The sequence below is a fragment of the Convolutriloba macropyga genome, chromosome 2 (assembly GCF_964194025.1).
Source record: "Convolutriloba macropyga chromosome 2, txConMacr16.3, whole genome shotgun sequence".
NCBI lineage: Eukaryota > Metazoa > Xenacoelomorpha > Acoela > Convolutidae > Convolutriloba > Convolutriloba macropyga.
The window spans coordinates 74132357-74144582 of NC_134469.1; the positions used below are offsets into that span (position 1 = coordinate 74132357).

The 12226-nt window shown below is 37.7% G+C and overlaps 1 protein-coding gene across 1 annotated transcript in view; it reads right to left on the minus strand.

Moving 5' to 3' along the window:
* Positions 1-352: 352 nt before the first annotated feature.
* Positions 353-12226, minus strand: part of LOC142334995 (uncharacterized) — a 384183-nt gene continuing 372309 nt past the window's right edge. Inside the window, exons 108-109 of the mRNA XM_075383322.1 lie at positions 8007-8212; positions 353-485 (exon numbers count right to left, since the gene is read on the minus strand). Coding sequence (XP_075239437.1) covers positions 381-485; positions 8007-8212 — 311 coding nt within the window. The 3' untranslated portion in view covers positions 353-380. The remainder of the gene's footprint in view (positions 486-8006; positions 8213-12226) is intronic.

A 12226-nucleotide genomic window follows, 5' to 3' on the forward strand; every position in this document is an offset into this window, starting at 1 on the left:
TCACTAGCAACATTAGAGCATCTTTCTAGTCATAACCTATCATTAAGAATTACTTTAAATTTATTCTTGTTCACATGTTGAATGATTTATTGTGATAGAATATGAATTTTAAGTGAGTTTCCTAATGAGACTAGGAGCCAGTTGACGTTGTTTGCTCGATTTTATTGCCCAATACGACTGGCTATGGACTTAAGTTGATCATAATCAGCACATTATGTAGATGAATAATAAACAGCTTATGAGTTGGTACTATTTCAACATAATATCCGCATCATTTTACAGTCATCGGATAAATGGAGATATTGAAGAGAAATTAGAAATGAGTTTGAGACGCTTTGAGTTATTTATTTTTTATTGTGTAGTTGAGAGGTGGGTGGTTGTTATGACGACGGGGGTCCACTTGGACTCTCGTAGGATTTGCCAAAACTTTCCACCACCTTTTCCGAAAGGCACGTACATGCCGTGGGCAGAACTGCCTGGTATGGCTGAAAACAACAATAAACAATCAACAAAAATTGCCAAAAATTTTAGCTTGAGTAGATTCCAACTGAAATTTCTACAAAATAAAACTGAAATTATTTGAGTTCTGCCAGTACCTGAAATATTCTGTGGTTCATGATGCTACTAATTTATGCAAAAATTCATAATTGAATTCGAAATTCAAACAGCAACAAGACAATTAATCACATAACATAGTGCAACAGGCTAAACAGTCGTAACACATATAGTTGGTGTAAACAACCTATTCTGTGGATAAATCTTATTTTTCAAGACCATATACCATTACCCATTCTCTTCGAAGCCAGGAGGCTGTTTTTTGAGCAGAGAAAAACTCTCTTTACTGGCCCAATCTGTCCATTCAAATTCGTAGTTTTTCGTTTGTTTGTTTTTAAAATTTATTACAGTCAGTGTGAAAAGTAACCGTGCAGTTTGCAACATAGATCAGTCAAAACATTAAACATCTTTATAGTGCTCCAGTTTTTGTCAATTTTGCACACATGAAACTTACTTGCGGCTTGAAATAAAAGTCGAATCAGAATTACCAAACTCCAGCACCGGTTGATTAAATTTCACATATTCGAATGCTTCGTAATGATGTGAGAAAATAAGATTAATGGGACATAGTTCAGACATTGGGTTAAGGAAACAGTGGAGGAAAAGTTAATATCAAGGAGTAAAAATGAATAAGTAAAAATGCACAAGACCCATTCTATCATCATAGACTTTAATAAAGCTATCGACAATCAATAGCTAACCAGGTAAAAAAACGGCAATAAAAATTATAGAAAACAAGGGAAAGTTTCACCATTATATGACATAACCAAATTCTGAATAAGCTTAATGACAGCGACTAGGATAAAAGTCTAAACGCACAATTATAAAGATTGTTTAACTCCAATAATGCATGTCACAATTGCATAAAATCAATACAGACTGCAGAAGTTTGTAAAAAATCTTAGCATCATTTGTGTGAGTCCAACTATCAATAAAGGGCAAGATAAGCCATAAATAATCGAATACAATTTCTAAGTGTCGGAAAAAAGCTGCCGGTTAACCCCACTGACAACAACTGGGATTGAAACGGGGGGAAATGCAAAAACATACCCCACTAACGTCGCGCGAATTTCTCTCAAAAATTTGGCGAGCAGTTAGCTTTGTCAGTAGCTAGCTGCGCGGCTGAGGGAGGCTAGCTTCATTGAGTGGGGGGGGGGGGGGGTTGAGCATAATGGGGGGGGGGGGGTTGAGCACAATGAGGGGGGATTGAGCATAATGGGGGGAGGAGTATGGAGGAGGAGGGAGGGGGCGAGTCTTCGGGTTTACGGGTATAGAATCAAATAAACGAAAAATAGGGCGCCAAAAGTCTCTAAGAAAATTCGACGAAAAATCAAAAGTGTCAGACGAAAAATTGATCAAGCAAAAAATTGCATCGAAAATACGGCAAGACTAATATAATTGCTACAAAGTTTGTTTGAGAGGAACTTAAACTCACAACTAAAAACGTCTAATACATTAAATGGCAAAAATAGCTCTAAATCAAAAGAGGTTTCCTTTGGTAGTTATTAGCTTACCGTTCAGGGCTGTTTTAATACATGAACAATTGTGGTAGGGAGGTGTACAGTGATGTGGGCTGGAGCTGGGTGGGTGATGGTTCTGAAAAACTGTCCTTCACGGCAAATATATCTTAGCAGCTTCGTTTAATTACATACTTAGAGACTAAAAGACTCTAAGGGAACAGCACATTAGCTGAACTCCCAGGGGCTTAACTGGTTCATCCAATTTCTCGAAACAAAAAGTCACAAAACATAATTAGTCATGCAAAGAATTAGTCGTACGAAAAAAGGACTAAAAGGAAGACCAGCAAGACTAACAGGATCTATTCTGTTCCCCCCCCCCTCCAGCTTAGTGAGCAGAAACTTTTTATGACCACCAGGCGCACGTGCTATTATCTTACATAGTAACGTGCTATATAACAACATATAATTTGTAACTGGGGGTCATAAAAAACACTGGGGGAGACTGAATAGATCCGACTAACAGATTTAGCACAAATATTGTTTAAGAGCAGTTAAAAACAACATTGAACCTGCTACACATGAAAAACATACTCTCGCGAATACTCGACAGTTTTTCTTTTGTTTTTTGCTCTCTTAACATACGGCATGAAGAAAACGAATCAAGCATTTCTTTACACTCTTCAGATTTCATTTAGTCCAAAAAAATGAGTAAAATTGTATTGCCGTGCGGAATTGACTTATCATCTCCTAAGATAAGCATTACCGATTTAAAATAGGATCTTCATAGATTTCTTCGAGTATAAAAAATCACTCCAATGTAACAAATTTGCCAGTTGTAAGAAGCAAATAAGATTTCCAGAAGAGAAACTTGAAAGAAATAGGGAGAAGTTTAGCAAATGGATAATTTCAGTTAAGAAGTATCAACGGTTGGGAAAACAGTTTATAACAATGGAACCCGCACCACGCAATGAAAATTAAAGTAATCCAAAAGTTTCGGCCCAAATTGAATGAACAGTAGAAACAATGAGTCAATTAAACTGCTAATCGCGTTGTGTTTCAAGTAACCGGGGATGGCATATTAGGCAAAAGAACGATTAGACAAAGCCAAATTTTGTAGCCACAAGGTGAAAATTTTCAGCTAACATATTGCGGAGATTAGGCGAAAAACAATTAAAACACTTCAGGACGGTACTTCAAAATCCAATTAACGCTACAAAATACTCAAGTGTCCCTAACGATTAACTTAACTTGTTAATAGCTATCAAAAACACAGAAAAGGGGTTTTTTATGTAAATTTGCATAGTTTCAATTTAGTTCTATCCCGTATTTGTGCAAACGTTTTTCTCGAAGTCACCCGCGCCACATTTATTAACAACAAAGCAATTTTAAAAAAAAAGTTCTCAACTCTTCCGTAGTAACTTTTAAAATCCTGTTCTCAGATATTTCCAAAGGTGTAAAAAGAAAATATTTTTATGCCAATTTCGTCAATTCATTTCAATGTTAAAACAATTGTTAGCACTTGAGTACTTTATAACGTTATGCGGATTTTGAAGTACCGTCTTTAAGTGTTTTTTATTGGTTTGCGCCTAATTTCCACAAAAAATTAGTTGAAAATTTTCGCCTAGTGGCTACAAAAATTAGTTTTGCCTAATCGAGCTTTCGCCTAATATCCTACAAATTTCTCAATCAGTTAATCTTGAAGCTGGGTTTAATTTAAACGTAAAATTGGTAGTACACAGGCTGCTAGGTTATAAAATGCACTATTTTTATATAATGATATGGGGGGGTATTGAAATAACATCCTACTGTCTGCGCAGAAAATGCACATTCCATGCTGTTTATTTCAATTCGTCATATTCTTCCAATAAATTTGGGAGGGAGATATTGCAAGAATTAATAGACTCAACTAGCAGAATTTGTAATATTTGTAATATCTGCAAGACAGAAAAACAAGAGACAGAATGAGGTCCTAATCCACGTGCGTTGTTAGCTTTGTTAGCTCGCTAAGCGAAATCAACAAGCAAACAAGAGAAAATTACAGAAGCTTACTGTTTTTGCGTCCTGTCTGTGGGACTAGACGAAGTGCCTAATATTTGGTGAGATTGTTCCTAATACCCCCCCCCCCCCCCCGCCCAGTCTGTCCCCCAAGTTTTCTGGGGCGGTTTGCCTGTGAAAACAATCGTCTTACAACATACAACAGTCTCTGTTTGTTGGGTAGTTTCCAAAGTTAGTTCCCCCAACCTGTGGTTTTTTTCAAAATGAAATACAACTTAAGAAATGCAATTTTCGACGAGAGTGGTGCAAAGCAATTAGAGAATGTAGGCACACAAAGCGAACCACAAAATCCTGAAACCAGCGAAGACATGCATACGGGTTTGACCCAGGAGTTGCAAAATGTTTGTGTTAAAGAGTTTTTTCACGTAGCTGCAGGCACAATTCTTTTTCTGCCAGATACCTCAGATAAACTCTACAGAGTTCAAGTACTAGAAAACTGCGATCAGTACACCAAAGTAAGATATTTTGGTTGGGGTCAGAGCACGACGCTTGGTTCAAAACAAAATCAATTTGGGCGTACTCAAAATACAAAGAGCAGTTGTGCAGCCGTCGGAAAATTAACACAGACCTCTCAAATAAAATAGACAATCTACTGATCTCCTGTGATTCAACTGATTCCAGTCAGTTGAATAACTCATTTTTTGAACGTGTTGATCTCTCAATAAAGTCAGAAAGTAACAAATTGCCAGAGGTGTTGACAATATTGAGTTCGTACGTGCCAACCTGTCGCTTTGTTCCTATCAAATTCAGAGCAATATGGTCTCAACTGCTATCAGGTATTCTTCTTGAATGTGTTGAGGCTCCAGACAATGAGACAAATTGGCAAAAACTTTTTGCGGTTTCAAAATGCGTTCTACGTGCTTGTAACCGCGGAGGCAAAAAGCAAAAGCGCAATCAAGACCAACGTCTCGCAGAACGTTTTGATCGTTGGAACGCCGGTGAATATGGGAAGCTTTGGTCAGAAGCTGTCTCCTTGAAACAATCAAAAAGACAGAGAACTAACAGCATTGAAGAAATATCGGTCAGAGCGAAGACGTTGTGCCTACAAGGCCAATTTGGCCGAGCTGCTAAAGTTTTAGCTTCTGAAGGTCTCGCACCCGATAACAAAGCTACATTCAAAGCACTGGAAAAGTTACACCCGAAAGAACCGATACCTGATGTCAGTTTACCTGACGATATTGCATCCAATGCGTTCCAGTTTAGTGAAAACGCAGTTTATGAACAACTTAAGACATTCAGCAAACACACTGCAGCCGGTCCCTCTAAGATGTTTCCAGAACATCTTCAGCACGCAGTAGACTGCACTGCACCTGATCGGTCCGAGTTTGCACTGAAAGCGATAACAAAGTTTGTAAACTTTGGTAGTAGGGGTCTCTTTCCTGTTTTTGTTTCCAAAGCACTCTGCTGCACTTCACACACGGCTTTATCCAAAAAGAAAGGTGGGGAGCGTCCGATAGCAGTTGCCGAAGTGTTGCGACGCCTCATAGCAAAATTGCCTGGCAAGTGAAGCTAAATCAGAAGCAATTGAGCTATTTGACAGCTTGCAATTGGAGTCGGCATTAGCGGAGGCGCTGAGGCAATCATTCATTCGTCCAAAAATACATTCGATAACATAGTAAGTGCTCAGAAGGACGGAGGCGTGCTTCAAATTGATTTCCAAAACGCTTTTAACTCAGTCAAGCGATCACACTTATTAAAAGCAACTTATGAATTTATTCCAGGAATTGCCGCCTTCACCAATTTTTGCTACTCCCAGCACACACCACTCTTTTATAACAATTCAATCATTCAAAGTGAATCGGGCGTTCAGCAGGGTGATCCGCTGGGACCGTTATTGTTCTCGTTGACGTTATGGCCGATCATACAGAAGATCAAGACTTCAGTTCCGGATTTGGTACAGCACACTTGGTACTTAGATGATGGGTTTATTGCTGGTTGTGAAGATCAGATCAAACAAACGCTTGAAATCCTAGCCAATGACGGCCCCGAGAGAGGCCTAATCTTGAGAAAAGACAAATGTGAGCTGTGGTCAATTAAAGATTTACCCTCCATTGATCAGGCAGTAAAAAGGAATTTGGGAAATGGCTTTGAAATTCTGGGTGCTGCAGTTGGTTCAAAAGAGTTTGTCGCTTCTTGTTTGAAGAGGGGAGTTCAAAAAATTTTATCTATGCTGGATAATTTACATCACCTCAACGATCCTCAATGTGCATTGGGTATCCTTCGCTACTGTTTGGGAACTCCGAAACTAGTATACTCATTACGAACTAACACTCCATCAAACGAGATGCTCGAAGTATTAAAAAGTTTCGATGACGGCCAAAGAGAAGTGTTGGATCAAATTATTGGCTCAATTATTGGTGATGACGCATGGCAACAGTCTTCCTTACCTATCAGTTTGTCCGGACTAGGCGTCAGACAGTCACAAGAGCAATACAAAAGTGCATTTGTGGGCTCAACTTTAGCCTCAGACGAGCTGGTGAACAAAATAACAAGTAGGCGTCCCTCAGAAATTGACACTTTTGAAGAGTTACAACAGAGTCTGGAACAGTTCAATCTACTTTCGCACACGCAAAAGAAGATCCAAGAAGCACTTGATAAAGAAAAACTTGCTGACCTAATAAGAAATCAATCGTCAACTAGGGAAAAGGCAAGACTCCAATCACTATGCCTGCCTCATTCAGGAGCATGGCTTGCTGCGCCTCCAGTTCCCGCTCTAGGTCTACACCTTTCGGCTAAGGATTTTCAAGTCAGTGTCAAGTACAGGCTCGGGATCGCGGTTTATGATCAAGAAAGAAAATGTCCTTATTGTAAGTCAGGTACATTGGACACGTTTGGTGACCATGCAGTTGCCTGCCATGGAAGGGGAGATGCGATTTCAAGGCACGATAGAATTCGCGATCGCATAGCTTCTGCCTGTTCAGCAGCTAACTTGTCTCCAGTAATTGAAAAACGCAATCTCATTGCGGAAAACAACTCACGCCCAGGAGACGTCTATCTGCCTTGTTGGAAATCTGGCCAATCTGCTGCTCTAGACATAACCGTGACTTCCTCTCTGCAACCGAACATTATTTCTCATGCGGAAGAGAAGTCAGGCTATGCAATTGAAGCTGCCGAAGATCGAAAATATGCTCAGTATGAAAATAGTTGTGCTCAACAAGGAATTATGTTCGTCCCGCTGGCAATTGAAGTTTTGGGCGGTCTGTCGAGGACTCTGAAGAAGGCCTTATTGCGCATGTTGTTGTTAGCTGATAGCAGAAATTATCAGTCAGTGGGACAATCCATTGCCTTCGACAGAGCAGTTCAGTCACTTTCTGTTGTCATCATACGAGGATCAGGTAATATGCTGTTGTCGCGAGCTCCGTAGTTGAACGCAGCAATTAGTTGAACTGTCTGATAATCAGCGACCCGATTGTGTGGGACGCAATGTGAAGATAACTTTTCCTGGACGCTTGTGTTGAGCTGAATCAATCTCTTGATGAATTAGAAACGAGCCCGAATTCTTATTGTACTCACCCAATGAGAGGGGAGTATTTTCGTAAGCAATGTAAATCAACAGGAGGGTACTTGAGCGCTGTTCATTAACGCAAGAAATTAAAAAACGAGAGTTAAAAGGCTGAGGGAGAGAGGAAGAAATGTCAGAGATCGGAGATAACCTTAAGATTGGCAAAAAGAAGTAATCAGCAAACATTTAAATTTTAGATCAATATAAACCAAGATTATTAGATAATGGAGACCACGCAGATTTAATTAAAAAGAAATATAATCAAAAAAAAATCTGACAATTGAAAGCAAAAAAAAGCAGAATTTTGTCAACAATTTTAGAATCCGAGTTTCAGTTATCGAATCATGGAGTAATAAGTCCTCATAGAATAATACATGGCACTGGACTCATTGTTTGTACACGTTGATGTTAAGTGGGAATGAGGGTTAACTTACCACTCGGCCAGGGAAGTCTGGGAATGTGACGCTGACAGTGTCGGTGGAGTTCTGGAGAGGAACGCAACAGTGGTTCACACTTCCACACCCACCCTTGCACACTCTGCCATTAAAGATGCCCAGACCACTCACTCCTGGCACCCTCACATTGCGTATCACACTGCTCACCAAAGAACATTCGATCGGATCTGCCTCTTCAGAGTCACCTGTTTCAACGCAATTGCTCAATTTTCAATTTTAAAAGTTTTTTCGGTAAAAATATTAGGTGACTTTTTGACATATTGTTAAAAATTTTAGCATAGAAGTGATTTTTTTGCTGTCTAATCATTCAGTAAGAATCAATTATATTGAACCGTCAATTATATTCCAAAACCATTTCAAAGTTCTTACATGTTTGTGCTCTCTGGTGTTCTTTATGAACCTTTTGTCAAATATTCACGGCCTCGGTTGTTATTGCCAAACTTGCTGAGAGAATTTCATTAGAGGTCGTTGTTATGTACAAAAAAGACCAAAGAAGAGGGAGGTGAGTATATTTACAAGAATTGACAAGTGAAATCTGTTTTACTATCTAGAATATGTGAGAGGGCATTTGTAATCGGATTCATTCTCATAGTTTCATCTTTACCACCTTTGAACAATTTCTACAAAATAAAAAATGAGAATGTTGCTCGTCGCATGTTTTGAGAAAAAAAAAGACAATTAGTACTTAATTAAAAGCCGTTTTGGGAATAAAAATCCCATATCTCTAAATGTGCCAAATCGTACATAAAAACCGTCCGTCAAGTTATTTGAATTGCTTCTCCACGGAAATTATTACAGAAGATTTCAGTTCTATATTAACAAATATATTCTCCATGCGAATTCTTACCAAATCAACTTTCAAACCGCAAGAAGAATTCGGAATCGACTCCGATAGAAAACATACCCGGCAGATTGCCGGAAAATAGCCGCCGTTGATTCCCATAACTCTATTGGGAATGAAAGAAAAGAAAATATCAACAAAAATTGATTTTTGTATAAAAAACATTTTTAAGTGCGATTTATTTTGATGCAATTTCGTAATTGAACATACTCCTGTCTCTCTCAGAGAGAGGCTACAGGGTCTAATATCAATACCAATAAGCATTATAGATAGTTACTAATGAGAACAAATTAGTTACTATGAGAACAAAGTTCAAGTACCGGGCATCTAAAAATGGGCTTTATGGGTTTATCCCGTTTCTATTTCTGACTTTGATTTTCCTATACTGACTCTCTTCATTCTGAATTGCTTTGCTGAGCAGTTGCTGTTTAAAAGGACTCTGAGCAGAATGACAGAAGAGTGAAACTAGCCTAGAGAAGTCAAAAAGATTTCAAGCAAAATGTCGAAAAAGCGGCAAAATGGGTAAAGCGAAAAAAATTTCGACGAAGTAAAAAAACAACGCAGGACAAGTCCTGACGTACAATTCAGAGAATTTTCATTGACTAAACAGAAAACTGGACATTGAACGAACTATGAATGGATTGGGAACAAACATTAAGAAAAAAATCCGATCAAAAAAATAAAAAAAAAAGTAAAAATCAAAGTAAAATTGCCGCATGTGAACAAAAAAAACCACTAGGGAGGAAGCGAATTTTTGTTCAAACACCGTTTTCTCACTTAACTTTAAATTTAGAGCAAAAAAAATTAACGCAGCAAAACCACTCGCTTTTTCGCTCCACTTCCTGTTCGGCGTGACTAAAATCACCACTCCAATTTGACTTCAAAAATCATGAAAATGTGTGAACAGATCTTAAAAAAGACAGCACTCCGATACAATTCAAATTCTTTGAATTGTAAAAAAATAGGAGCGCTATAACAGCCGTCTGAGAAGATGAGGGCGGCTATTAAAAAGACACTTAGGCGTCAGTCATCTTCTCACCAAAAAGACGTGGGAAATTCAAAATCTGAGGACAGGTTTCCAAAAAATTTTCGCCATTCGCGTTTTCAGAGCAATCATTTGAAAGACGCCGAGGAATAAGGTTAGTTTTAGTTCATTCAAAGATTAGCAAATGATATGAAAACATCACTAAATATGAATACCGAAACACTAAAAACTGAATACCGAAACAAACAGAAAAGAAATGAAACAAACTAAAAATTCACCCTCTGTCAAATGCGTCAGACGAAAAAATGTTACAGTGAAAACTGCCCCATCCAACCTTCACGTGCTCCTCTCAATGGAAACACCCACTGAAAATTTCTTTCAATAAAAAAACTGAAAACGAAGGAAAGATTGAGTAAGAAGAAGAACTTTTCCATAAGGCTCAAAAAGGGAAGAAATAGACAAAAAAACAACCAAATTGGCTTATAAAAAACGGGTCGAAGATATCATCAATCAACGGAAACCGCCACCAAAACTTTAAAAAAACAACTTTAAACAAATGTTAATTCTATAGTCTAAAAATTGTCACAAAGATAGAAATATTGGTGAAAAAGTGTTTAAAATAGCAAAATAGCTCAAATTGCATATTAAAGTTTACTATTCGATTCAGATAGTCACAGATTATTCAAATAAAATTACTTGTGATTACAGAAGAAAACTTGGTAAAAACCACTTTGGCTCAATATTTCACAGTTTAAACTATAAAAACATATGTGAAAGAACCTCATCTGAAAAAAAATGTCGCTCGCTCAGCTCAAAACAATTTTTTGACACCAAATTTCCTCGCTCTTGCTTGAACCACTGATTGAAAACCAGTCTGAACAAACCCACCAATATCTTTTCTGTCAGCTGCTTAGTTTTGTTCAACAATTGAAAAATCAGTATTTTCACTCGCGTCACAATTTATTACTATTTTCCATGCAGTTTCAACAACAAATTAACCGATTAAGAAAATTAATCACCGTAACTCCTCTTCAAGTTGTAGAGAAAACCTTCAACCTTTCGACCTAAATGACCACTGAGGATCACCGTTAGTTTTGCCGATTCCCCGTTTTGCTAAAGTTAATTTATTAAGGTATATTTCAACATTTAATGATTAAAAACTCCACAGTTTTCAGCAAAAAACAATGTCTGCTCATTCAGGCCCTCCAAAACTAATTGAGGTAGGAAATTTATACTTGTATGGCTTTTTTTTGAGCCAATTTGGCAGTCAGTTTCTTTTCAAAAGTGGCATCATTGTAAAGCTTGAGAAAACCGGTGTCCAGCTTTTTCACCCCTATTCATTTAACCCCCTATCATTTAACCCCGATTTATTCATCACTGTATCATTTAACGCCTCTATCTTTTAACCCCTCTATCATTCCACCCCAATTTTAATCTTTCTAAAAAATTATGATTATTAAATTAGCAATGTAATCATTTGGCCATGCCTCGCGGGCCATGGCCATGCCTCAGCGGCTCGTGCAACTTGATATGAAACTATCACAACCGAACGTGGGATTAATTTATCCACTTAATTATGACAAAACATGCCTTTAATGTCGACTGCTAATTGGCGGGATGAAATGATAGAGGGGTGAAATGATAGAGGGGTAAATAAATCGGGGTTAAATGATAGGGGGTTAAATGAATAGGCGTGAAAAAAAGTAGAACCGAGAAAACCGTATTGATCTGAAAAGTGAATTTTTATCTTTTTCCGACAAAAAGGAGGCTTAAAATATCATTTTTAAAAACATTTCGTACCTCGTCAAGCTTTTTGTGCTCTTAGGGGCTCAAATGCCCTTTCGATATTTCAGAAAATTATTCATTTAAGGTTGCTAAATGGATTTCAGAGAAAAGAAAACTCAAAGTAAGAAAATTAAAATGCCTGGTAACTTGTAACTAATTCTCGAGTAAAGAGAAATGCGAAAAAATTGGTGAAGTCTTTTTTAAAAAGAATTCAAAAAACGAATGTAAAAGTGTATTTTTTTCTTATTTGAGAAATTGAGGATAATTTTGTTTTCAAAATAAATATATAAACTGTCACTTGTTCACACTATCTTGATTCAACTTCGTCATGCTCTTTAAGTAAAAGCAACAGTTCGTCTTCGCAAACATAGAGGTAGTCCTCAATTCATCTTTATAATTCTAAAAAAGCCTTCTAAAAAGCCTAAAAAAGCTATTTATCTTTATAATTCTTAAAAAGCCTTCAGAGCTTTGAATTCTGGTTTAAAAAATGCTCACTTGTTTTTCTCTCGTCTCCAGTCACAGAATTCCCCACGTACCCAATCATCTTCCTTATATCTCGTTGCAAAGGAGAAAAGCTTTTCCGCAGAA